This window comes from Chaetodon auriga, chromosome 4 (assembly GCF_051107435.1).
Source record: "Chaetodon auriga isolate fChaAug3 chromosome 4, fChaAug3.hap1, whole genome shotgun sequence".
Lineage (NCBI taxonomy): Eukaryota > Metazoa > Chordata > Actinopteri > Chaetodontiformes > Chaetodontidae > Chaetodon > Chaetodon auriga.
The window spans coordinates 16,693,720-16,721,129 of NC_135077.1; the positions used below are offsets into that span (position 1 = coordinate 16,693,720).

General features: G+C 42.9%; 1 protein-coding gene across 2 annotated transcripts; it reads right to left on the reverse strand.

Moving 5' to 3' along the window:
• Window positions 1-249: 249 nt before the first annotated feature.
• ttyh3b (tweety family member 3b) lies at window positions 250-27,139 on the reverse strand. Of its 2 annotated transcripts, XM_076727675.1 has the most exons (15): window positions 26,576-27,139; window positions 25,091-25,276; window positions 17,760-17,956; window positions 13,088-13,199; window positions 12,775-12,995; window positions 11,987-12,082; window positions 11,759-11,831; window positions 11,549-11,624; window positions 10,268-10,323; window positions 10,027-10,119; window positions 9,716-9,808; window positions 9,486-9,622; window positions 6,849-7,022; window positions 5,016-5,091; window positions 250-3,339 (listed from the first exon to the last, which is right to left on the reverse strand). In XM_076727675.1, exons 2-15 carry the CDS (start codon window positions 25,214-25,216, stop codon window positions 3,205-3,207), a joined length of 1,665 nt encoding a protein of 554 aa, XP_076583790.1. In that variant the 5' UTR covers window positions 25,217-25,276; window positions 26,576-27,139; the 3' UTR covers window positions 250-3,204. The 2 variants fall into 2 exon arrangements, with proteins under 2 accessions (XP_076583790.1, XP_076583791.1); XM_076727676.1 differs by lacking the exons at window positions 5,016-5,091; window positions 6,849-7,022 and having other exon boundaries at window positions 26,576-27,118.
• Between the last annotated feature and the right edge of the window lie 271 nt (window positions 27,140-27,410).

A 27,410-nucleotide genomic window follows, 5' to 3' on the forward strand; every position in this document is an offset into this window, starting at 1 on the left:
TTGATATCTTTCTACGAGCTAAGAGTTCTTTTGTATCCTTTCATACTTTAAGATTCAACCCAGGATTTACGTGAAATGCTAGACAGGGGCTGGAAATTATGTCCCTGAGTTCAGGAGTCCAAAACGTAAATTACACTGTATTTGGTCATCTTCTTTTGGTACTTTTAGATGCACATGAGTCCCGATAACACATTGGCAGTTACATCAAGTAAAAGATTCACATTAAAAAGAATCCACAGGCTTGATCAGTACGTTAAAGTTGCTTTAATTCCTTTTTTAAAACATTTATTCCAGGCTGAATGATATCATTACCACAGTTTCGACATGTACATCATTAATATCTTAGTTAAACCATCAGAAAATAAAAACAGCCATAGAAAACATTGTTTGTCTGTCACATCTGGACAGAGGTGTATTTGAAGTCCTGTTAAGACCACACATGCACACAAACATTACTGCCTCTTAAACACAAGCGTGGACCTTTTTTCCACCAGGACACATCGGATCAGATCGGTTAAATTCCAGAAAGCATCGCACAGGAATTCAAATACAACTTTCAGTCAGGTGAGCAGACGACACTGGAATAGTTTTATTAAAACATTGCAAGACAGAGAGTCATTCACCATTAATAAGAGAGGAAAAACGCTGCTCTTGCCTTTATTCTCCTACAAAACAGCTAGCTATTATTTTATCTTTAAAGTTTGATTTTTACAAGACAGAGAAAAATAAAAAAATCATGTTGTGATATGAAGTGTTGTAAGAGTTTAAAAACATTATGAAAGGCCATTAATCAGTGACTAGTCCCACAGATCTTAACATTGTTTGCATCAATGGTGCAAAAAACACTGTAAAGTACTAGACCATAGGTAGCATTGTTACCATAACATGGACATTTTCTTTCTAGTAAAATCACACATGTAAGATTGTCTCGCTAAAACGAGAAGTGGTCATTGATTAATAATAACATATTAAAATGCTGTACAGGTCAGGAATGGTGGTTCAACGGTGTTTGCATGTTAGGGCTCTGCTCACTCGGCTAATTAGATTGCAGGTTTCTACCTACGTCATCACCCATGATGCAAATGGTTTTCAGTGTGATGTCACAGCTGTGGGAGGGCGTGTGGTTACTACAGCTCTAGAAGTGGATGTACAGGAACAAAGTGGGGAAAGATGGATGTTTACAAGAAACCGTGGCGCATGTGCTGAATGTGGATGTCTGTACAGCATGTGTGTGTATCTGCCTGTGTTTCATTGTGTGTGTATGAGGGCATGCGCGGCGTCTGTGTAGGAATGTCTCTAGATAGGCTGGCACTTGCTTGCTGCCAGTCAGACACACTGATCACTGTACTTGCACACAGTAACACCGAGATAGAGCAATAGCCAATCACGCTGCAGTGATGTCACACACACGGGTTCACGAATACAGTTTTTATACACTGTACAGAGTTTTAGAGCGGGAGGAAAAACCACGGGCAGTGTCCCAGGCAGTTTCACTTCCCCGCCTCGCAAAGTCACCTTGAAGAGAAATTGTGCTTGTGGGTAAAAAAATAAAAGACAGAAAGACTACTGGTGGCTCAAGCTCGATCCAATATCACCAGTTAACAAAATAAAAGCACAGGAAGTAAGAACAACAGTATATAAGAAGAAACAGAATACTACAGTTGGTCACAGTATCACATCCCGAATTTCAGCTTATGATAAACATAAAAAAACACCCACTTTCCTCCATTTTAACACTTTTATGGAACGTTACTGATCAGGGACGTGTTTTTTTCAGGTTTTCAGGACACAACTCCCATTCAGTAATGATGGCAAGCTGTTTTATTTTTTTTTACTGCTATTTATATTCCTGATCACATCCCTGAATGAAAACAAAACATTAAAGTCACAGAAACATTTCCCGTCCCTCCTCAGTCCCGCTGGTCTTCTGGGACTTTGACTGGCTTACATAGCACCTGGCAAATGCCTAGTCACGATTTTCAGTGAGTCTCATTCCATTTCTGTCCATCGTTGTCCTTTTTCAAGTGTCTTTCCTGTTCCCTTGGTATTTACAGTCTGAGGGAAAACATTCCACGTGGGTTTTTCCCCCTTTTTTTGAGACATCTGGAGGCAGTAGGAGAAGAGGACAGAATCAGGCATCCCTCATTATTCAGAGTTTTTTGGCACAGGTTGAGCCTTCTTATGTCCCTTGTCTCTCGCTCCAGTTCCCAAAATTCAAACAGTTATTCCACAACAGGATTCCTGGCTCATATTCAAAATGCATTAATCGCCACGTGTACTGTATGTGCACGTAAACAAATATGGAAAGAGACATGGACACACTGTTCAAGCTCACGATTCAAGTCTTAGTTAGACGACTATGTTAAGATAGTGAGAATGTGGATGTGTTGGTACTGTTTTCATCTAAACATGGCTTTCTGATTTACTGGCTTAGTATTTGTACATGTGTATCTGCCTATTTGTGTGTATGTTTGTATGAGAGATACAGCAAAAACTTCCATGATAAACACGCAGCACACCACATTTACCAGTAATGATTCAACAGTCTACGTTTCATGAAATCAGAGTAAAGCACACGTTTACTATTTACAGCTCTGTACAGTGTGTGTGTGTGTGTGTGTGTGTGTGTGTGTGTGTGTGTGTGTCTGTGTCTGTGTCTGTGTGTGTGTGTGTGTGTGTGCTTGTCTGTGTGTGAGTGTGTAGTCTGAATTAAGTGTCACGGGGTTGAGTGGTGAGAGTAGCTGTCTCCACCGGAGGGCAGTGTACGGACCCCAGTGGAGGTGGACAGAACTGAGAAGTAGAAGAAGAAACTGGAGATGGAGCCAAGGCGCTTTAACTGCTGTGCATTGTGGGTATGTGGGCTGATCCATCACAGCGGTGGTGGATCTAGCGGAGGAGTAGAAGCTGTGATCTTCTGAGATGAACTTCGATTTTTGGATGATTTCGGGTCAGAAGTGGAGGTTGACCTTCAAAGTGCAGTCCTTCGCTGAGGTGCTTGGTTGATGAGTCCTGGCTTGCTGTGCTGTTGATGGTGAACCGGTCAGTGTTGGTGAAATTCAGTGGACCTTGAGAAACCGGGGTCCTGTTGATGCTTCAAAATGCTCAGCTCTGGTTGAGCTCCGGTGAGCACTGAGTCGGATCTTGTCACTGGCTGTGAGAACTGGATTCAGGCAGTACTGGGGTGGACTGGTGCGGATCTGGTCTCTAGTGGACCGAGGACTGTGGTCGGGCAGTGGGGTGAGGCCGGCTAGCCGGGTCCAGTTGGTCGTTGGGAACGGAGCGTCGGTTCTGGTCCGGTCGGTTGGTGGCCAGATACTTCGCTCTCATACTGGAGGTGTACTGAAGAGATGGAGGACAGTGAGGAAAAAGGGAGGAAGGAGGTGTAGAGCAGCGGGTGACAGAGGGAAATATGTCGGGAAAGAGAAGAAGGAGAGAATTAGAAGCAGGAGGGAAGACAGAAACAAGACAAGAAGAGGAAAACAGCTATGGATTATGATCACGTCTTATTCACAATGAATGAAAGTAATGCAGAAACAGTGTCACAGTCAAAAAATGTACATTAGATCAGGAAATATGAATAGACAGACAGACAGATAGATAGATAGATAGATAGATAGATAGATAGATAGATAGATAGATAGATAGATAGATAGATAGATGTGTGTGAGGCTAACGAACACACAGGTACAGCAGAAACACTTTGACCAGTCATTTGGACAGCCGGGGGTTTGATTACAACAGTCATTCATTTTAAACAGCTGATCAGGTCTGGATGATGTTATAAAATTAGCAGATGTGGTCCGTTTTGTCAGTGATTTGTAGTTAGTGCTCTAGTTCTGATGTAGTAGGTTAGCCTGGTATGAGTTAGTGGTCTCTTGTGAGCTTGCTAGCTAGTTCCTGTTGGAGGTTCTCTGGGTTCCTCGTCCCTGCAGACTCTGGTGACAGGTGAGCTCTCCGGGACAGGACGGCGGCCCGGCGGCCTAAGAATGATGCATCGTGGCCATTTTGGTGGCTGCTACAATTGGACAGTGGAGGCGGGAAACACGTGCTCCTGTGGCTGTTTAATGGTGAGGGGTGAGGGGGCACAGAAACAGAGGACACATACACCTCGACAAGAAAATGCACACATAGACACACTGTGGGAACAGGGGGGAGGGAGCAGGAACTTTAGAGGTTTTGGGCTTTTTTTTTTTTTTTTCTCCAGCTTCACTGCGGGGTATGGAGCAAGGAGCGCATCCTGAAAGATGTTCCAGAGTTATAATGCTAGATTTATATCTTCAATTTTCTTAGTCCACGGTATTGTAGCCCCAAATGTATACAGTTGATACTGCATGGAACAACATCCACAACTACAGGCCCAGCAGCACATTGTCAAAGCCAGAATAGTCAACCTGTTTGTGGCCAATATTAAAACCAAGAATCTCCAAGACTGGCAGAGTTATGTCTGTTGGTATTGAAGAAGAGGCTTGACACTACAGTTCTAAATATTAAAAAATACCACGAGTGACGTCATGTGCTGTTACGTGGTCTACACGTTCTCCTCGCATGGCACTGACAGCCACAGAGAAACCAACCAGACTTTTCACATCAGAAGTAGAGGACAACGTTGAGTCAAACATGACCCAACAATTACACTTATCAAAAGAGACAAGCCTCTCTTTTGAAGTGCAAATCCTCCTAACAACAGGCTTCTTTTCAAACGTCCAGATATCCCAGGCTGCCAAAATGACCTTCATAAAGTCGATCCATGACCACGGTCTAGTTTGAGCACTGAGTACACTTGCAGTGGTGTAGGGAGAGGGGACTACCTTCCAATATCCACACTAGCATGCTATGCAATAACGGCATCAGACATGAGATACACGTACATTTACTAACACCGTGCTTCTTTCATTACAGTCTAAAATTATAAAATGCCATCGCTGTGGGTTCTGAGGTTTTGAACATGTCCCAGCTGCACTGTGGGTATTGGAAGATAGTGGAGGGAGAGTGTGTTCTAGAAAGTGTGCACTTACAGAGGGTGGAGGGGACTCCCTGCCAATCAGGGGGGTGTTCTCACACCGAGGATTCTGAAAGTTTGCGTTCTGGCTCCTGCATTATAGAATAAGAGGTTACTGCATGTGGTCACCCTGCCACTGGTGCTCAGTTGTTGAGCTGCTGATCTGTGGTCTGCTCATCGTTACGACTACATGACTCTCTGACAAATGGCCTCAGTAGTAATTACAAGTCAGGGACTTAAGCTTGGTGGTACCATAGAGCCAAGGGTGAAAGACCTCTGCCACAGTCCAGCATAGTTAACATTCTCTCTTAACAATGCACAAAAGACAAATATTTAGTCCCACAATGGGACACTGGTTCAGTAAAATAATACTCTTATCAGTGCCTTAGACACAGATTTTTAAAAAGTATAGATTTCAACTATTAAAGGATTAAAAAATAAGATAAAATATTGCTTAATGAAGCTTCAAATGTCCCTTGTTATTTAGTAGGAAGCCAAATAAGAGCCATTTCCTCAATGTTTCATCTTGAACAGAGCAGCTGATCATTGACGTTAACAGTGAGACATACCTGAAGGAGATATTAAAAATGTTTGAAAAAAACTGAAGGGACATGCTTCAATTTACAGTATTAAAGGAAAGAGATATGTAAGGGAGGACACCGCAGTTCCCACGAGGAAACAGTCCAGTTTTACAACTAGCCAAATATTTTTACCCAGGTAGCTTCATAAAAACAACACACATTAATCACTGTTCAGTGTTTACAGCTCTGTTTCAGTTGAAATAAAATGCAAGGTCTGTATACTAAAAGGACAGTTAAGAGGTTTTCCATGTTTTGGACCATTAACTATAAATGTTGAGTTTATATTACTGCCAAACCATATTCCAAAGTATAGGTCTGCTGTAAATTACTGAAGTTTTTTCCTAGGATGATGTCAATCTGGTCCTTTGGCAGCCGGTAGTCTTGCTGCTGGCAGCTGACTCTCATTCTTCAATGTCAGATTCCACAAGCACGACAAGGAAAAATATATGCTCACAACTGTATTATCATGCAATGACAGCTTTGACTAAAAAGCAAATACGAGCAACATTCACTGTAAGGAAGTTCTTATCTCAGGCAAGTGTCAAGCCTCATGCCATTCTGGACTGTCTGACTACATGGAGGAGAATAAATCACTAAAAAACTCCATTGTATGCTGTGGAATATAGGCATTGGTATTGTTAATATCCAGGATTTGTTAATGGTCCAAAACATGAAAAGCATGGTCCTTCTCCGGTCCAAAAAAGTCAAAATGCCACATGACTTTCAGAATAAAGGTACTGTCTATTTTCTGACTTCTTGCTGCACAGTGAGTTCTTTCCTGAGCAGCAAACACCACATAGTACTTGATAAGCCCACAGCTAAAATAGTAGCAAGCAGTGGCAGACAGAGATATATATGTTTATTTCTTTTCTCTTTTTTGGTATTCAGAGCAAGCAGTCCTGTGGCAAACTGTAGCAAGCAGGGTGAAATAACTTAGACTATGGCAAGTGCAAGCCTGAATTCTCTTTTGATAGAGTTTTTTTGTGGGCTGAAACAGGCACGCTGGCTGATACAGCTGGCAGCCATTTTTCTTTCAGCATCAGAGGGAAACACTAGTGAAGGGTTCTAACTCACTGAGTGCTGACAGTGTGTCACAAAGGACATGCGAGCTAAACATAGCAAAAAGCTAGCTATTCTAACTCATCGTATCACAGGCAGTGAGCGTTGCTATGCTGCTAGTCTGGGTCACGGGGGGCAAGCATCAGCTACCTATGGCAGGCAGTGTATTGATCCTGCTAGCCTCTAGCTAGCGATGGGTGCTAACTCACATGTATTCAGTGACGGGGGCATTGCTGACAGTGTGGGCTGTAGCGGGCAGGCTAGCTTCGCTACCGTAGCTGGAGCCACAGCTGTAGAGACTGGGCATGTGAACGCGGTACAGGTTATCGTGCACACCGCCCCGTGAGGCACCCGACTCGTCCTCTCCGTCTTCCTCATCCGTCCTTCAATTGGTCAGGGTAAGGGCAGGGCACGAGAGGGCATGATGGATAGGAGGGGAAAAGGTAGAGGGGAGGGAGATCCGAGAGAGACAACAGAGTGTAAACAAGTGGCTGAAGAGGAGGTTAGGAGAGGGGAAGGTGTACTTGTACTATGTAGTACAAAGGTACTGTGTGGTGCTATCTGGTACAAAAAACTGGTTGAGGCCATGCCTTCAGCCCCAAAGCAGCTGAACAAGAAGAAAAGGAACATGGGCAGCATTCATCTACAAACAGGTCCACTACAAATACAGTACAAGTCTGTAATTACTACACAGCCCAGAGTGGACCCATGAAGCTGTTTCTTGTTGCTGTGTGTGGGTACATATAATTAAGCTGTATGACTGTTCAATATTCTCAAAGTTCTCTTAAGACGTAGAAACATGCAGTCATTTTCTTCATGCAGCCATCACTCTTGATAATTACTGTCCATTTCAAATTGTCCGAACAGAATCGAATTTCAAAAATCAGTTTTCTTTTAAGTACTTCATGCATCACTGAGTGCTCCATGAAACTTAAAGCAAAAACATCAGGAAAAAAGGAGATAATATGGCTGGTTTGGGCAAACCATTTTCAGACATAAAATGGTCAAAAATGTAAAAACGGCCAGCAACGCAACAGAATGAGGCATCAAATAAGATATGTGCTGATTTGGAAGTTTGATCTCTGGCTACAGAAATGTACTGGCTTCTACAACATTGGGTCAACCACATATCTGCAATATGTAGACCCTATTATTTAGACTATTTATTTTCTTTGTTGTTTTTGGAAAGTCTACACCAGCTGTCCACATACTAACAAAATCACATCAAGCTGGTAATGTCTCAAAGAGGGAGGGAGCTGTATGGAGAACATTTAGCCGGCCCGATGTTAAAAGAGACAAAGGCACAATAGAAGTTACTGCATTGACTGGCCACCAGATGGAGGTGTTTCACTCAGGCAACCAAAAAGGAGTTCAGCTGTGCAGCCGGACAAACAGACTCAGCAGTTGCAGCACAGTCAGCCTTAATGAGCAACCAACCCCATGAGCAGTTTTTCTTTCTGAATTCGGGGATATTACGGATTATTGCTTCATACCTGCTGGGCCATACTTTAGCATTGCTGGTAATTCACACCCAACAAACAAGCGTAAAACACCACTATCATGGCGCAGCTGTGGTTCATAATTCAAATCTTTCATCAGAGTGAAACCTGTCCCTGCATGTATAGTCTAAAGCTCTTTGCGCTGAATTTACCATAGAATTATTTGGCTGTTTGAATGGCTATTTGAATGAGCCGTTTATCGGACCGTAGGGTCGTTTAATTTCCTCAATATCCACCATCATTCGCTGAAGCCCAAAGCATTTCCAAATCAGGACAGGGAAAGAGGAGGAAGGGACGGAACAGAAGGAGGAAGTGGGGCACAGAAACAAAAAAAAAAAAAAAAAAAAAAAAACGTGGTGATACACAATCTAACACAACAATGGTGCTCCAAGTCCACAGCGGAGAAAAGAAAATGAGAGATATGTACAAACATAGAAACAAACAATCAGCCAGACTGACAGTGCCAACGGCAAACAATAAAATAAACAACACTTGCAGAGAAAACTTGATGGATTCAAAGACAGGCAGGAAGACGTAGGAGACAACAGCTCAGGAGGCAAATACACTCAAAGAATGACATGCATGGGCACCGAGTAGATCCTTTATGAGCTTTCAGCTGTTTTCAGGTCATAAGATGAATTTAGTTAGACAATTAAGAAGTTAGAACTAGTAAGATGTTAGCTGTTAGTGTACAGATTAACTAAAGAGACAGATGCAGGAATGTAAAGGCTTGTACGAGTTGTGTGTGTCTGTGAGAGAGAGACTGTGTCTTAGGGCTGAAAAATCAATCGAAATATGATCGAAATTGCAATATGACCAAGTGCAGTATCCAAAGGCAAAATGTGTCACAAAATACCATTACAAGTGAAGAATTTGGGTGCTACAGAGATGCACCAGCCTACAAATCATACCCTTCAGACATAAGGGAACATGCTTATGTTCCCTTATGATCTACAATTTCTTACAATTTTTTTACAATTTCTTTCTTTTTATTTTTATTTAAATTCTCACTCTTTTGTATATACTGTTTTGTTTCTAATCTGCATTGCACTTCTTATATTAATCTAATCTTTACTGATGCTGCTGTATTCTGAAGTTTCCCCTCGCGGGACAAATAAAGGAATATTGATCTTGATCTTGATCTTGATGCTTCTTTTGGTACACATCCCAGCAAAAATCACATCTTTATCATTTTTATATGTTTTTCAGTGAAAATTAAAAGCAAAAATGACCATTCCCACTAAAATCGTGACATATTGCAATATCTGTCAAAATAATCACAGTATGGTTTTTTTTGCTTATCAATTTTTTTTTGCATTTTGTTCAGCCCTACTGTGTGTGCGTTACCTCTTGCCAGGCCAGGTGTGTGGCACACTGCACACAATGGAGGAGAACATCAGGGCAGTGACGAAGGAGAAGAGAACCAGGTAGATGAGACCCTCCACCCCGTCATAACACAGCCCAGTCAGTGCCTGAACGTAGTCCTGCACAGAGGGAAACAAGAGAGGAGTCAGTGGTTATGAAAGTCTTGGATTTGAGGACTTTTCCCCTCTAACACAGCACATGAAGTGACTCACCATGTGTAGGCTGCGACAGTCGACCAGAGCAGTCAGCTGGTGAAGACCAACCTCGGTGGAATTCAGCACAGACTGGATTTGTTCAAGACTCCCCTGCACACACGGGAAGCGAAGGTTACACATGCATGTTCGAATATATATATATATATATGTATCCGCCATCGTGCACATCCACACTGCGCACACACCAGATAAACACGTGTGTTCTCGCACTTTTGTAACTGCCTTTTTCATCGCACTTCCACTGCTGCAAATCCGCTCATCCGTGGAAATAAAGACCTACAGACCAGTGCACAGACGAGCACACAAACCTTGGTGTTGGCATAATCACGTGTTGCTGATCTCAGTAGCTCTGCCACATCATCCTGCATCTCCACCAATGCCTTGTGACTCCCTGACAGCCTCTACAAAACACACAGAGAGACACAAGAGACACAAACAAAACACACACACACACACAGAAATACATCTGGTGGTTATGTAGTGGCTTTACCAGTTTGAACAGGCAATAAAGAAAAATGTATTGTATTAAAAGGAAGAGGGTGAATTTACCTGCTGGAAGGGGTTAATCTGGCCAGAGCTGCACCTCAGGTAATACTGCAGGATATCTGGAAAGGCACCAACAAATACATGTCAATAGAATAATAATACATACATCTAAAATATATAGTTAAATGAAAAGAGAGGAAAACACTGCAGGTAACAAGAATTTCTACGTCCAGTCAATACAGAGGCATGTTAGCAGTATTACTCAGGCATATTTGTGTGCGTGTGTGTTTGTGTGTGTGTGTGTGTGTGTGTGTTGTGGGGACAACTCTGTTTACACTGTCACATTGTGGGGACACCTTTTCCTTATGGGGACAAGAGTCATAGCATAAATCATTACATTTTCAGGTGAAGACTTGGGTTGAGGTTAAGGTTAAGGTTAGGGAACTAGTAGTTATGGTTAGGGTATGTTTCCAGGAAATGTATGCAAGTCAATGTAATGTCCTCTGGAGTGATGGAACACAAGTGTGTGTGTGAGTGTTCCAGAGGCAACATCTGTGCTCCACAGAGCGGAAACAACTGACAGACAACAGAACTCATTAGAGGAGTGAAAAGAGGGAAGTGAGGGAGGGAGAGGGCGAAAGGAAGCAATTGAGAGGTAAAGAGGGATATAAAAGGATGAAGAGCGAGAACAAATCAGATAATGATCCTAAGTGAAAAAGCAAAAATGTGCTCTGAGTATATAAATAAATATATATTTTTTTACATCTGGGACAAGCAGGAGGAAGAGCGAGCGGGGTGTGTGCAGGATTGCTGATGCACTGCAGTCAGCAGAGAGAGAGTAAGAGCTTTTAGATACCAGAGTGTCAGTCAAACACAATCCCCTTGGATGCACACACAAACGCACACGCTTGTTTCTTAAAATAGAAGCAACATGTCAGGGTGAGATCCAACTGTCAGTGTGGAAACTCGAGTCTATTCAAGATGTTTCTGCCTCTTTGTGTAAGAGCAGTCGTTGACCAATCACCTCTTATTCCTTCCTTCTTCGGTGTCCCACATTGTAATTAATAGTATTAATCACACATTATGAAATTTGTTTGGGAAAGGAAACGGCTCTTATGAGATACTGGTTTGTATTGTGTCCTCAGGAAAAATGTTCAAATAAACCAATCAGAGAAGGGCATCTGGTCTTTGGTTATTTAACCTGTGACACGTGTTTGCATGTTTACACTGCTTTGATTTTTCAATTCACATGTCTAAAGGTTTGTGTCACACTGTTTTCTTGCACGAAACCCCTTAAAATGGCTGCTACCAGTTCACTGGTTGTGTATTTTCTTGTTTGCATACCTTGGTTGATGACAGCGTTTTCCTTGGTCACCCTGGTGACGTAGGTATCTGGGGAAACGCAGAAGTCGCTGGCTGACTGTAAGAGGGTAAACACACATGAAAATCAGGCTACAGTGACATCCACGCTGAACACATGCACTCAAGCAGTGGGAAAAGATTACATCACTGCAGAGGCAGGGAGCTCGGCCATGTTGCCATGGCTACACTTACAGCAGCGACAGCCAGTTCCAAGCCGAGAGACCCCCAGCTGATTATCAGAGTCAAAACCCCCAGCAGACACACTCTGAAGGACAAAAAAATACAGATTTTCACGGTCGAGGTTCAGCCGACCAACACGACATGCATTTCACAGTTTCACTTAACACAGATTCAGAGTCGGGAAAGGATTTGATTCGTCCAATAGGAGCAACGTCTGGAGTATGATGTGCAGTAACTTACCCAATCAGAGTGCCTCTGGAGTTGCGTATCAGGCCGAAGAGCACCAGAAGACAAATGAGGACATCGAACAGCAGGAGGCCAAGGTACCCCAACCACCTGTAAATGTACTGATTTACCACGGTGTTTCATACAAACGAGGGTCTTTCACAACCAGCGGTGGAATTTAACTAACTAACTAGTTTACAGATTCAGATTATTCATATAAAATAATAATCAACTGACATATTGATCTATTTTCATATATGAAGCTGCTCAGTAGTAATTAAGTAACTATTCAAAATGAACCCCACCTTTTCCAGGTGCAATATTAAAGTGACAAATATATGAATGCATCATAAATTACAGTCCAGTAGTTCAATATATATTATCCTGAAATGAGCCATTCTGCACTTAACGTTTGTATTCTAAGTATATTTTGATAGCAGTCTTCTGGGACTGAGCTACTTAATCCTTAAACGTACACCATGTAGGCCAGTTCACATATAGCAGAGTCCTAACTGAGAGCTAATGTTTGTTAAAGGTTCTGGACTCAGCATTACATGGCTACAAAGCAAAAATTGTCGTGTTGTTGCCACAATTGGTTAACAATTTTATGGCCACTTCAATGGTTCTGCACCCTCCAGCCATTCTGAGAGACGTATTTACCAAGTAGTAGTCGGAGAATACAGTATCTACTGTAACGTAAAAACACCATACCATAACGTTGCTGATTCCTTAGAATCAGGATCAGTAGATCCAGCAAATCCTTTTGCATCATAAAACTTGTACTGTCACTTGTTAGTACCAACCTGTAAAAATCAAAAGCCTCCGTCTTGCGGGCCAAGTCCTCCAGGGAAATGTCAGTATTGGACCAGAAGGGAACATCCACCATCAGCCTCACTAGCTCGTCCAGCTGTCCCTGCAGCTTTTGGACGATGGACACGTAGTCTGTCTGTTCCTGAAAGGCTGTCTCCAACTGGACTAAGCTCTCTTCCACGGTCTGGTTTAAGGCTAGGGCACTGTCTGACACCTGGACATTCATAGAAAGAGGAACTGCCATTAGACACATTGTTTTTCATTGGATTGTGAGAGACAAGTGTAATGATACAGCAGGTAACTTACAAGTTTCTCCACCCCGGATATGGTGCGGTTGGCATGCCGGAGGGAGTACGCCAAACGACTGGCTCCATCACTCGATTCCCCATTTCCGTAAAATCCCACAGCAATGCCAGCGCTGGGAGGCAGAAAACAGAAGGTGCCAAGTGTTAACACAATGACTAATTCAAAGATCAGATGGCATCGAATTAATCAATATGGATGAATGAGTTCAATATTTTTTCCCTCCTTTTCTCATAGTCAGACACACACAACAGAACAACAGCAGTTATCAGGTGCAGTTCCTGTGTTAACCAGCAACAGGCGGCGCTGAGCTCTACATTCTCTGATTTGGTGTCACCCTCGGGCCTCAGGCAAGCACAGGACTACCAGGAATGATTCACATACACACACATACAGAGTCTACACAATAATTGGGTCACCAGACCGCACATAATATGATCCTTCTGCAGCTCTGCATCCACATTCACACATGACACATGCAACAATATCTGAGGTTCTTTGCCCCAGCGCCCCCTCGTCCAAACCCTAGCACTCCCTCACCACGTTCACACCACTAACTAACCCCTCTCCCACCGAACACCACCACCTCCAAAGAAACCTCCTTTACACTTTCTGCTTCATCTCTTTGCCCACATCGCCTCTCCCTCACCCTCTCCCTGAAAAGCTCCTGTTGCCCCCTCCTCTCTCTTTGTGTACTGTAAGTGTGCATTTGCGCATGTGTGTGTATGACTACACTCCTTGTATTGATGATGGCTCTGTCTGCGCACTAACACCAGGCAGACTGTAAAGGGAAATTTATGACCATTGTTAAGGCAATTCATTCTAGCCCATTAGATCTTGAGTAGCATCGTGTTACAGTGGGTTTATAGACACACACGGCTTTGTCGAAGTGTGTGTGCGTGCTTTACGGTGGACTTTATGTGTAAATGTGACATAAAACAACAAATACAGAGGGAGACAGGCTTTACAACAGGAACAGAATAAAGATGAGTACAGGCAGGGAGGCACATTTATATGTTACTGTAAATATCTCCTCTTTTATTGGTCCATTTCCTCACCCATCCCACCATCTTACTCCATCCTCCATGTCATCTCAGTTTTAACAGTAAATCATCAACCATCGCTCTTGTTTACGCATCCTCTTCTTCTCTCCTACCAGCCATCCTCTCTCCCACTCCTTTCTCTCTCCAGTTCCTCGTGCATCCTCTTCTCTGTCCAGCTCTCTCACTGCTTTAATACCTGCTGCTCCCATCAGCGGATTTCATGACTTCATTAACCAACAGCTTAGGATATGAGACATAAAAGTTCAAAAGTCAAACAACAGACAGCAACATTGGCCAGCTTCGCTCTGATTTAAATAAAATCCCACACAGAAAAACACACACAGATTATTAAGACATCATTTTTCCTTTGAGAAACAGCAACCTGTTCTGAATGATGCTAACTCGCAGAGATAGAGCACTGCTTTAGTCTCTGCTTCAGCCCATTTTCAGATGAAACGAACTGACATCATAACGCTAAAGATGCTCTGCAGTACCTAATGGCCACACTGAGATGCACTCAGCTGGAGCTCAAATGTTAAATTCAGTCAAAACTGGGTCCATGAGTTCAAGTCTGAATCAAACTGATTCACCTGAATCCAAAATAAATGCATCCAATTAGTGGAACAGCCAAATGGAATGTCGTATTTTATACTCAGTGTGTATCCTGAAAACACAAACTGCTGTTCCACAAAAACAGGTGGCAACATCCAGACACCTTGTCCCACTGCGGAAGACAATGAAAAATATTCTCAGCACTTTAAGAGTAGGGCGGCATACTCATGATTATTTTCAGGGATGCTGCATTTAATTAGCATGCTGGTGCTTTGATCATTACTGGCATTCCCATGCTGGATTAAAATCACATACTTGCACCAACAGTAACCACAGGTGTCGCCAAATCAACCAGGACTAAAAATTATAACTTAAACCAGCTTCTTTATCATTGAAGTAATATGATTCAGTGTTCTTTCTTTCAGTCGCAACCAGCCACAGAAACCCTGCACTCCTTGAATGAATTCCAAGCAGGATGTAGATTTTGAATTTGGGAAAAGATGAGCACTGATGTCAGATTCACTCCATCACTTTCTAGATGAATAAATGAATCATTCTGGCTATAAAATGTTAGAAAATAGGGAAAAATTACTAATAGGTCTCCACATCCCAAGGCAACATCTTAAAACTACATCAGTAATTAAAATTAAAATACTCAGTTTAGAGAAGCTGGAGGCTTTTCTTTAAGACTGACTTAACTAAACCAAGACGCAGCTGCTTCTGTGTAAACACACTGCACCTGCACACAAATGGAGGAAGTCCACATGCGGTTGGTGCTGTGCCAAAAATAAAATGTGATGTCACATTAAATTGTGGACAAAGAATCACATGAGCACAACAGCGCGCGCACACACACACACACACACACACACACACACACACACACAAACACACACGTTCAGATATCCATATCAAATATTCAATAAGAAATATTATAGCTAATCATAAAATATTAAAAACCTGCAAAAAACACTCTTCAGCACTGAGTCACACACACACACACACACACACACACACACACACACACACAAACACACACACACACACACACAGACATCGCTCCCCCTGACTGTATAATTCATTTCTCGTCTCTGCATCAAATCTGCTTCTGTCGCCATGGCAACCTTTCTAGGCCAAGGAGAAGGCCGAACAGTGAGAAATAATAAATAACGGAGAGGGGCTAACAGAGATGAAGAAAAGAGGAAGAGGGGTAGATTTAGAAAAAGTGCTGAGAGGGTAAACGAGGAGGACTAGTTTGTATGTTTGTGTGTTCATTTGTGCGCCAAGAGGAGCAGAGTCCACACAGCTCGGCACCTGTGGACGAAATGCACTCCGCCCTGCTGTTGGGTCACCTGGGTGAAAGATCTCAGAGTGTACACACGGTCCTCAGAGTCAGACAAACACAAACAGTGGAGTGTAACCACCTGGCTGGCTCCCAGTAACACCACATGGGCTTTCTTGCTTAAACAAGACCGACTGGACTGAATGTAGGTAGAGTCACAGTCATGTTGTACTTGTGGCTGCTGTGGTGTGAAAACCATGCAACGCATTTTTGACATTTTCAAATAGGTTTTAATGGGTTTCCTCAGACTGACCTCCTTCTACTTCTGTTTATCATCCTCACAGAAGAGCAGATCTCCTTTTTTACTGAATTAAAATACAATGATTTCACACCATAATGGCAAGTTTTAAGCTAATTTCTGCAAAAAAAAACATGAATGAGTGTGCCTTTACGTGACCTAGAGGACATGACAAAACTGCACAATTAATTAAGCTCCAGTGACTCTGATATATCATGGCATTTCATCGCTGCTGCTGTCATAATCCACCTTTACGACACAGTCTTTTTATCAGCTGCTATGGTGATAGAGACAGGGGTGATATACAACAAGGTCTCCTATCTGGATTACAGTGAATAGTGAAATGAATTCTTTGTCTGCAGCAGAAGCAGGTACCATGACATCAAGGCTGCCTCCATTAGCCTTTATTGCATTTCTGGCATTTTTTTTTTTTTTTTTGCATTTCTGGCATTTTGCCATTGTTTATTATGTGCAAATTGAAAATGTGCAGAAAAAAAGGTAGAAGGGAACATAACCACTGATTAAAGGACACTAACAGTACCATCAGGGCACATAATGTTAATATAGGTAACTAAGTAACTCAAGCTACATCCACACTGATGCATTGTGATTTTAAAATGATGTTTTCAATCAAAATCGATGTCTGTCCAAAGGAGCATTTTAGCACCAGAAACACTAACACACCTGAAAACGCATATCACATGACCATTTATGTATACTGGTCATGCACGCACAGGTGTTTGGTGTTTGCCTGCAGTGCATGTAGGAAGTAGCTGCATGATAAAGCAGCTGTTAGCATAAACAACAAGGTCAGCAACATCTGTAATTGGTTACACATGTTGTATTAACTGCTGGTACTCAAGGCTGATAGATATATAGATCCTGATGTTGTTTGATTTCTTCTGGAAAAGGGTCATGTGATACAGGTGTGACGAAGCGGGGAAGGACGCATTGTGACTGATAAGAATCAGTCAGGAAGTGAACATGAGTGTCTGCCTCATCGTTTCCAAAAGTCTCTGTTTGCACCCAACAGGACTTTTTACATGTCTACACATAAATGTACAGTTACTTTGGACAAGACCTCAGACCTCTATTTCAAGCGCGTACCAGCACTAGCTTTTTTCAGGCTTCTGATTGGCCAACATAGCTTTAGGGTTAGGGTTACATAGCCACCTGTTGGTTTGGCATGCTCTTAACAGCGCTTCAATTGTGTTTTCATATGGAAGGAGATGTTTTTAACAGTGCTTGTGTGGAAAGGATTTTGCTTTGAGAACAAAAGAGGAAAAACCCTGCTTAAAAAAATACCCATGTACGTATATGTGGACTGGGCATTAGCAGTATGGTCTATATAACTGTTCAGCAACTGTCTTATACAGAGCCAGCAAATAGAGTCAGTGCTCCCCCATGAATCCGCAGAGAACAGTTACAGTCTCCACTTTAGGCTACAGAGCCATTCTTTTAATAGTGAATAATGATTAGACCTTTACTATAGCCTCTCACCTGCAGACGAGCGTGGCAATGATGACGCACCAGGCGGTGCAGCAGCAGTCAGCGCTGGGCTGCTGGGAGTGCGAATGGGAGTGCGAGGAATCGTCACTCTTGCGTCGCCGGCAGCAAAGCCAGAATGAGTAGAAGAGGAGGAAGAGGAGGTCCAGGCCGAGACACAGCAACGCCACGGACCCAAGCAGCAGAATGGACTAGCAAGAAGAGGGATAGAGAAAAAATACAATTAGTGGATAGAAGACATGTATGATTTCATAACACAGTTTACGCTCTACTGTTTCTGTCCAGCTCTGAGCTTGATTCATTCAGCACACACACGTATCGTGTTTTAAGAGTTGTCCTTATCACTGGGAAGGAGACAATTTAGGAAATGAGTTAAATCTACAGGAAGCAAACTAGCTGATATGAGCAGAAAGCAGACACACAGACAGAGCGCATGATTTCGTTTTTCCTGTGTCGACGGACACACGCAGATACGCAAACTGTGTTCCCTTCTCCAGCTATCTGAGACCACAAAGTAGTGCCTGTTAAATGGGTGTTTGATAGATACCATGAAAAACACATTTGCACACCATCAAACATGCACACCTCCACGGAGAGAGCGGAAGCGATGCTGTTGGGGAGCTGTGTGCGCTAGAGACCCACCACACAGATCACACACCCTTTAAAAGCTTTGAAGTGTAAAAGAAGGAAGGGGTGGTGGGGGCAGACAGAAGGAGGAGTGGGGAGGGGGGGGTATATGTGAAACAAAAAAAAAAGAGACAGGCTGGAGAGACAGAAAAGGAAGATGTGAAAGCAGATGACTAAACTGAACACTAAAAAGGGAGAAATGGATAAAGACAGAGATGAGGGCTGTTACAGCAATTTGCCTGCAACTGAATCTTTTTTTATCACACACTCTCAGACACACACACACACACACACACACACACACACACACACTGCAATGTTTGTTTTTCTATCCCCTCTGGGAGCGTCTGGAAAAGTCATTGTACTGCAGGACGATGGAGAGACAAAGGCATGTTTCTGGAAAAACCAAAATCTCCACCTGCTAGACTCCTTATGATGGACAAAGGAATTCTGCCACCGTCACTCAGAAACAGCAGCAGCGTGATTCTGGGGACTTCTCCGCGAATGATAACAAAATCTGACTCCACCTCTAAGATCCTCGCAGACTTCCTGGCTTCCCAGGCTTTCAAACTGCTGGTGACCTCAATTTTTCCTCACTGCCAGCCAGCAATTTCCTCACCCTGCAGCAGTTTATGCACCTCTGCAGCATTTGTACGTGTGTATTGTAGTGTATATGTGCCAAAACTTAGATATATTCAAAAATGCATCAAATATTATGTTTTTTGGTTTCATAAAATATATTGGGGTGGCGACCTTGGCAACGTAAAGTAAAATTTCCAGGACAACAATTCCTAACATGGAGATCAGGATGAAACATATTTTTATTTGTGAATTACTGACTTGTGTCTTCAGGCCTTGAAAAATTATTCACTAAATAAGAGAATTAAACAGAAATGAACTGGGTAAATGGTCACAACCAACATATATGACATCATGTAAAAAATGCAATATAAGTAACAATTTTAGTGGGAATGGTAATTTCTGAATATTATTTTTACTGAAAAATTTCTGAAGATGATGATGATGGTGTGATTTTCGCTGGGGTCTGTACCAAAAAAGCACGTTTCCTTACATCTAAAGAGAATCACTTGTATGTAGCACCACGATGCTTCATTTGTAGTGCTGTGCCGTGACAAATTTTACCTCATCGAAAGAAGACATTATTCCATTTTGAGGGTCAAAAGCCAAAAAGGTTGGGAACTCCTGCTAGAGTTAATGACACTAAGATTGTACATAGTGATGCCTTGAGCTAAATGTTTACTTCAAGATGCCAACATGCTAAAAATGACAATGCTAACATGATGATATTTAGCCAGCACAATGTTTACCACGCTCACCACTGCAGTTTACCATGTGAGCATGTTAACATTCAGCACAAAGCTGAAAGCACACCTTAAACTAATGGGAATGTCATTGGTTGTGCATATCATGTAGCGCTGACCTGAAGATGAAAAAAAAGAAAAGTTACTACACTTCATCCTCTGAAGACCATGAATGTTTGTACAAAATTTCCTGTTCATCCATTTTATAGTTGTTGAGATATGGCAGACAGAAGTGGTGGACCGACCCAGCAACTGACCCAGACTCCCATCCCAAGAGATTTGCTGGCTGTGGCTAAAACATAAACACTGATATCTCCCAGAATTTTGGATTGTTAATACAGAATGTGATCTGTTGCTTATCTGGAAGATGTCTTCTTATCCCTGTGGCCTGATTTGACACGCTGCTTTCCGAGGAAATTCTTCAGAAACAGAAACATCAAAGAAATAAGTGTTCAGACGAGCCAGTCACACTCGAGCCAGCTGATGCGCTGTCACTAGCTTGTCTTGGAAGGCACAAATCTCTTTTCACATTGAGGAACAATGCAGCCTTATAAGGTCTGCATTTCCACGTAAAGTGATGATGTATAACCACAGGCTTGTAAAGGGCACTGGATCACATCTGGAGGGCTGCAGCCAATCTGGCCAGGATAGTGGGTCACTAGAACACTACAGTGGATAGCATAGAATATGAAATATAATAGGATGTGACCTGCAGTAGTGTAATGTGACATCTGAAGGGAGAGAAGAGAGCCAATTTTCTAACAGCAGTCCAAACCACAAATCTCAGTCCCTGCTGAGGCATCAGTGTACGTCTATTGTATGAGGTCTCTAAGCCTACAGCTAGGAGATGTGAATTAGAGGCATAACAATTAACTTAAAATATTCACACTAAAGTGACTGTGGCTCTATCCCATTACAACCTGGAGTTACAAGCTGCACGATAATCAGAAAGGAATAGTACATTATTACTGTCTCTTGGGAAGCAGTTGGGAAAGCCAAGGCTGAGTGAGAGGAAATCAGTTGATTGCTTTTTCCCAGACTGCTTTTCTCCAACAGGTTAAAGAAGATGAGCTGAGGGTGGGAGGAGAGGATCCTGATGGGAGAGGAGGGGGAGATAAGCTCTGTAGATTCCTGGTCTGTGGTATTATCCTCTGTTATTATCTGCAGGCTTAGTGCTAGAAGCGTTATGCTATAGTAAAGGCGCACTGTGCTCCACTAATGTATTGTTTGATCTCCTGTGCCTTTAGTATTAACATTAGGGCTTAAACTGTATAGTGTAAGAGCCATTAAGCTTTGCAGAATGAGAATGAAACCTCACACCATATAATGATGGATGTTTTTCGTGACTTACATCCATCACAAATCATGCCACAGGGGCAATGGGATGACACAGATACACAACGATATTGAGGAAGGTGATAAGATAGAGAATGCATTATGAATTGAACAATCTTATCAATCGATGAGACAATCAACAGCGAACTGGCAGGCAACTATTTTGATAATCAATTCATCTTTTGAGTCGTTTTTCAAGAATTCTTCTTCAGATATGATATTAAACTTAACATTGTTGGGTTTTGTCCTCTCGGTTGACAAAACAAACCACATAACCTGTAGCTTTAAGGCCTTGGACTGTGGGGAATTAAAAATGGCCTTATTTTTTCAGATTTTCTGAATTTTATGGCAAAATAATGAGCAGATTCATCTATTATTACAATTATGTTAAAATGTGTTAGTTACAGCCTTATAGAACAGCTTTTATTCAATTGATCAAATTTATCTTATTTTTCATTATTTAAGTAAATGCACATCAAAATTTTTAAAAATTCAAGGTGTTGCCTTCAAATTGCATCTTTTCTCTCTGACTGCCACTGAAAAGACCGGAAGTGCTCAATTTGCTGACATAAAACAAAGACAAGCAGGGAATGTCTGCATTTGAGAAGCTCAATGTCTGGCATTTTTGCCCGACAAATGATGTTAACGATTAACTGACAGTAAAAATTGGCAATCGACTAATCACATGCACATAAATCAGAATCAGAATCAGAAAAAGCTTTATTGCCAAGTACGATTTTACACATACGAGGAATTTGTCGTGGTGAAGTTGCAACAAGTAAAGCAACAAAAACTGATACAGCACTGTCGATGTGTGGTACACTCTGTTGATGTCTGGTATATTGTCTTAATATTATGATCTGACTCAGGACCAGGTATTCTACAGCCACTTCACTCTCCTCCCACTGTGTATGATGGCCGCTAGATTAACTGCTGGTCTGACAAACCATCAGAGCAGATTAAGCGTGGATCAATTAGCTACTAATAAGCATGGTGAGCTTGGCTGTGCATGTGTGTATATGTGTCGACTTAGATGTAAGTGTGTGTGTGTGCCCATCTACGCTATTGGAGATCAGCTTGCAGGCTGGAGGAGGGGCTAAATGTTAAACGCCCAGGCACAGTGATCTACTTTCAATCTGTCTGTTTAAGTGTGTGTATGTGCACGCCTGTGAATGTGTGCGTGTGTGTGTTTGACCTGACAGGATCAATCACTTCCACTTCAGTGAGTTGTCCTTGCACTCTCCCTGCCTGTGTGTTACTCTGTAGTGTGGCCTTGCCTACGATCCTCTCAACTTCTTTCCTGAGGCGCTGACTAACCTCAAGTTCATTCTGCTAATATTCACCAGCACTACTGGGTCAAAGGGTAAAGCACAACACTCAAGGCAAAATCTGTATTCAGACAAAAGCCTTTAAACCCAAAAAAAGATTCAAGAGTGGCACCTTTTGTGTTTGATCCACTGTGATCCTTTTCAAAATGCTATGAGATAATGTCTTCCACTGTTCAAACCGTAGCACGCTATTCAAAATACCAATTACAGTCTTACTTTCCACAGCTGGGAATATACGGTATGTGTGTGTTATTACAGGTCACATGATTCCTCTGTAATGTTCTGCAGCTGTTAAACTGTGGCTGGTAGCTGACTCTGCGATTCTACCATAATGCAAACAGAGGAGCGCACCAACACACACACACACATGCGCACAGACAGACATACAAGCTACTCCAATGCCTTGCAGAACCTCAGGATGAGAGCTCCAATTTCAGCTCCTCAGGAAAAAAAATAGCACAGTTTTCTTGTAGAAAGCCATGGAGTCAGCATCCCCAATGGAGGCACAGTCATCAGAGACCAGCGGCTCTTGTGAATGAATGCTGAACAGTGTTATTTATTTAGTTTAAGAGGAAAACTTCTGCATAGGAGAGAACAAGAACATGAGTGAGTGAATGAGTGAACGACTGAGAGGCATTGTGTGAGAAGAAAGTTTTGAGCTGCTTCAGCACTCAGGAGCTGAATACAAATGAACCTGTGCCAAATCACATCAGAAAGAAAAACACTACACAGAAGAATCTCTCTCTATTGTGCGGGAGTGTGTGAGTGTGTGTTGTGCTGTGGTGACGGACTGAGTGCTCCAGAGGACACTGTGCAGGGCCTTGTTTGTGTGTGTGTGTTTGTGCGTTTCTCAGCTGGATGAGTGGATGCATGAAAGCCTTTGAGACAGATATACTGAGCCAATCTAAAGACGGGCTTCAGTGAAAGAGAGCATTCTTTCACAACAGACTACAGCCCTCCCCTTCCCACTCTTTCCCCCCTCCTTCCCTCCCCCCTCACTCCCTCCCTCCCCCAATCCAATTCAACCTCCTTCTTCTTGTTCTTCTCACCCTCTGTCCCTCCCTCTTGCTCCCCCCGTCTAGCCAGAATTAATGATTTCACCCTGAATAGAACCCCTATATTCACTCACTCACTCACTCACACACACACACACACACACACACACACACACACACACACACACACACAAAACCCCTAAGGGAGATCTGTGACCTCACCTCAACAAACAAGACCAAGTGCTAAATACGCACTGACACAGAAAGTGAATATGCTACATGTGACATATGCCGTATACATACAGCACAATATGTACAACTACTGTACGTATACATTACGTACAAAACAACATATGATCATCTGCAGAAAGCTCAGTGACATAGAAACAGCCCCGTCTGCTAAAATATGTCAGGATGTAATTAGTCTAAAAAGGGGGTCCTTAAAATTCCAGTGGTCACACACATTGACACACACACACACACAAAGGCCCTTAGTTAAACATTGAATAGCTCGCAGGAAGTGGCTATTTGGCAATTTAGAAGCACCTCCCATGGCTCATCGAGCCTTCTCTCTCCCCTCTCGCCTCCAATCAGTCTCTTTTTATCTTTCTCACTCCTCCTCCTCCTCTCTCCCTGCTTCTCTCTCCAGTTCCCATCTCCCTCCCTTGTTCATGGCCGTGGGTGCCTTCCCACGCTCGGCTCTTGAACTTGCACGCCCTCCCTCCTCTCCCCAAATATGTCAGCAAACTACATTGAGGGGTGACTGCAGCGCATGAAATGTGGGATTCTAAACGATGTGTCTCTTGGCTTTATGTGGGTTCGCAAGCCTGTGTTTTCTGGTGCAGAGACCTGAAAGTCACCTTGTTTGAGGATTCAAATGAAATGCAGCAAAACCGGGCCAGAGTCCCTCTTTGAGATCAAGCTGCTCTCTAAGGCAGCGCTGCCAACTCCGAAAATGCTGTCCTCAAATTGTCCAACCAAAAGTCCAGAGCCTATAGGTATTACATTTACAATGATATACATGCAGAATATCCTAACACTTAACAAACGGCAACCAGGAAATGTATGCTATTTCGGCTTTATAGGTGACTTTAATTTTCAATCTACTATCTACTATCAAAATATTTGCCGATCATTTTCTGTCCATTGACTAAACCATTGGTTCCCATGCTTTTTGTCTCATGTCCTTTAGAGAGCCAGACAAGCAACGTCTACTCGCTACCAATTATCACAGATTTCTGAGCCATGCTTCCTTCTCAGGTGTCTCATTTTAATCATTTGTAGCATCCTAAGAGGTAAGACTCTGTCGTGTAGAGAAATGCTTTGTCTTTTTCTTTCCCATCTTAGTATTAATCTTGCAATTCCTCGAATTTATACTGCAGCCACTATGGGTCCCTACCCTCAGGTTGAGAACCATCTGACTAAGTGACTTCTGGTTTCTGCACCGCGTTTATCCATAACAATGATGGAGCAGGTAGGGGATCAGTCTCTTGTCTCAAGGACATTTCTCTCTCACACACACATGAAGAATTGATCAGTGCATGGAGGGATTCCACAACTCTGTGGTTGCAGGACAGCCTCAGTCACCACTTGGCCACTCTGCTGTGAAATTACAGTGTGGGCAGGTGTCAGGAGGTGGGATGATAAGATGATGCTGCATGATGAAGGGGATGATGAATTCTGAGTGGGAGGTTATTATTCCCCCGTACTTGTCTTACCTTCTGGTACTCAGAGTCCTCCGGCCTGAAGTCACTACTCACAAGCTGGAATTCAATGTTGAAATGGGGCAACCGGTGGAGCAGATTCACCCACCAAGGCGGAGAGTAGTTCACAACGGCCGCCATCCTGATCCAGCTACCTGCTGGCTGTCACTTCACTCTCAAAGCCGATTCCTCACACAGACACTGTAGAGAAATTCACGAACATTGTGCGTTAACGGGGCATAGAAATGACTTCATGAACAATTCATGACAGGCAGAGCTAGAGAGCATCCCTGTCATTTCACCAAACATATTAAGCAAGATGAAGGTCCAGCATCCACAGTTCTTGCGGCTGATACCGCTTACAATCAAAACTACAAAACCTGCTTCTAGCAACTGGAGTAAGTACTGTTGACTAGCACTATCATGCGGGCCAATGTGATGAGTTATCAGTGATTAGTCACCAGCAGGGGTGAGATAAACATGCCAATCAACACCAACATGCAAAATACAGCACGCACTCTTCTGCAATTTGTTAAGATACACTTATCATATCATGTCCTGTCATTTTCACACAGTAATTACCTTTTTAATTAACTTGCACAGATTGAAAAGACTGCAGATGAGAGACACAGGAGTATGTCTCCACCAGGGATTGGCAGATCTGTCTTTTGCATGTCTTAACGTACCGATGACACAATTGTACATGTCGTTGTGTGTGTGGTTGAAAAGGTTAAAACACTGCAATGACATAATACCTAATTTCAGCTTTATTTAAAATGCTGTTAAATTGACAGTCCGTCGTAATTAGTGGATAAATATAATCATTTTGTCATTTAATGATTGTTTTCCTTAACAATTAATGTTGTTCCTCGGGGTACTGGCTTGTAATATGCAATGTACTGTATGACAACTGCGGGCAACATGCTAACTCGGTGTCATTAAACATCTCACCTGTCAATGTCATTCCCACCCTAATAAACAATAAACCATTGTTGTAACTTGAAGGGCATACTGGTCCGAAAAATGAAAATTTAAGAAATTATTAAACCTATGAGGTTACACCGTGTCTTAAACTACATGAATGATGGCACAACAGCATGGCTGACAGCTACCTCGCATCACCCAATTTACGCCCAAGCGGCAGGGCACAGGCTTCGTGAGATAAAATGCGTTGTGAAGGGTGAAATGGCCGTTATATCAAACCCCACACACAGCCACGACTCCGTCTATTATATTGACTTTACTGTACCAACACATGTAGGTCAACTCGGTCGAGGGTGTCCTCGTATATTGCAGCCGCAAGCCGAATGTATTCTTATAAATTGTTAGCAAAACCCGGATTAGCTAGCATTAACCTGCTTTGTCCGTTAAAACTACCGCAGTCTCATTGGGTCGTCAAGGCAACGCGGAGGAGAAAAGACAAGAATTCGCTTCAGGGCTTCACGTCTGTGGCCGTCAGCGCTTCTGTGTCTGCGGGAGAGGAACCGTGTTACAACCTACCTGCTGAAGCCAAAGCGGATACAGACTCTCGTTCAGTGTAGTCTTGGGAATCCAGGCCGGCGTATATTTCACCTATTGTCTTCCCGGATCCGGTGGTGGATTTGAACGCCACAGCCGTGCACTGCTGCATCAACGCGGCCGTACCGAGCTAGCTGCAACGACCGAGTCGGCTGCAGTTCCAACCGCATTGAAAACGACGGAATAGCGGTCACATTTCACACACTGCGTTCACCGAGGCGCCTTGCTGTTCTGACTACCTTCCCCGAAAGCAACAAAGCTACGGCAGATTAAGGGTTAAAGTCGTTGACCCGCAAACCAGTATCTTTCTGTTTTTTTTTTTCAGTTTGACGATGCCGTCGTTTCCTTCTAAATCATAACGGTTTGTGGTCCGCGGCGCTGTTCCCACGATGGCCGTCGGTTCATTGCATTTAGTGCTGCGGCTCTTCAATTGGATGATATAGTTGGAGCGTGAAGCAAACACGGTGTTTAAAAAGCCCTGGAGGATGGGGCTTTGCGGCAGCTCCAGCTCTGCGAGAGTGTGTATGTGTGTGTGTGTGTGTGTGTGTGAGTGTGAGAGAGAAAGAGAGAGAGAGGTGTGCGTGTGGGAGGGAGAGAGAGCAAATGCGCAGAGGCCGCCCCCTAACGGTGAAATGGTGGTAGTACACGTTACAGTAGGGACAAGCTGTTGTGGAAGAAGTATTCGGACTAAACTTCAATTAAAAAAAATGTAGGGATGGAAAAATGACTGGAGTATTATACTCAAGTAAAAGTGCGGTTACTTGAAATACATTTTACTTCGGTAGCTTACAAGTGCTTGTGTACAAAATATGCTTAA

What these genes read in the sequence shown, in the direction of transcription:
- ttyh3b (XM_076727675.1), bottom strand. Translation starts at nt 25,216, where the DNA reads ATGGCGGCCGTTGTGAACTACTCTCCGCCTTGGTGGGTGAATCTGCTC. An exon ending in TCCAGAGGCACTCTGATTGG is followed by an intron (nt 11,832 to 11,986) that starts GTAAGTTACTGC and finishes TTTGTCCTTCAG; the next exon opens with AGTGTGTCTGCTGGGGGTTT. An exon ending in CACACCTGGCCTGGCAAGAG is followed by an intron (nt 7,023 to 9,485) that starts GTAACGCACACA and finishes GACCAATTGAAG; the next exon opens with GACGGATGAGGAAGACGGAG.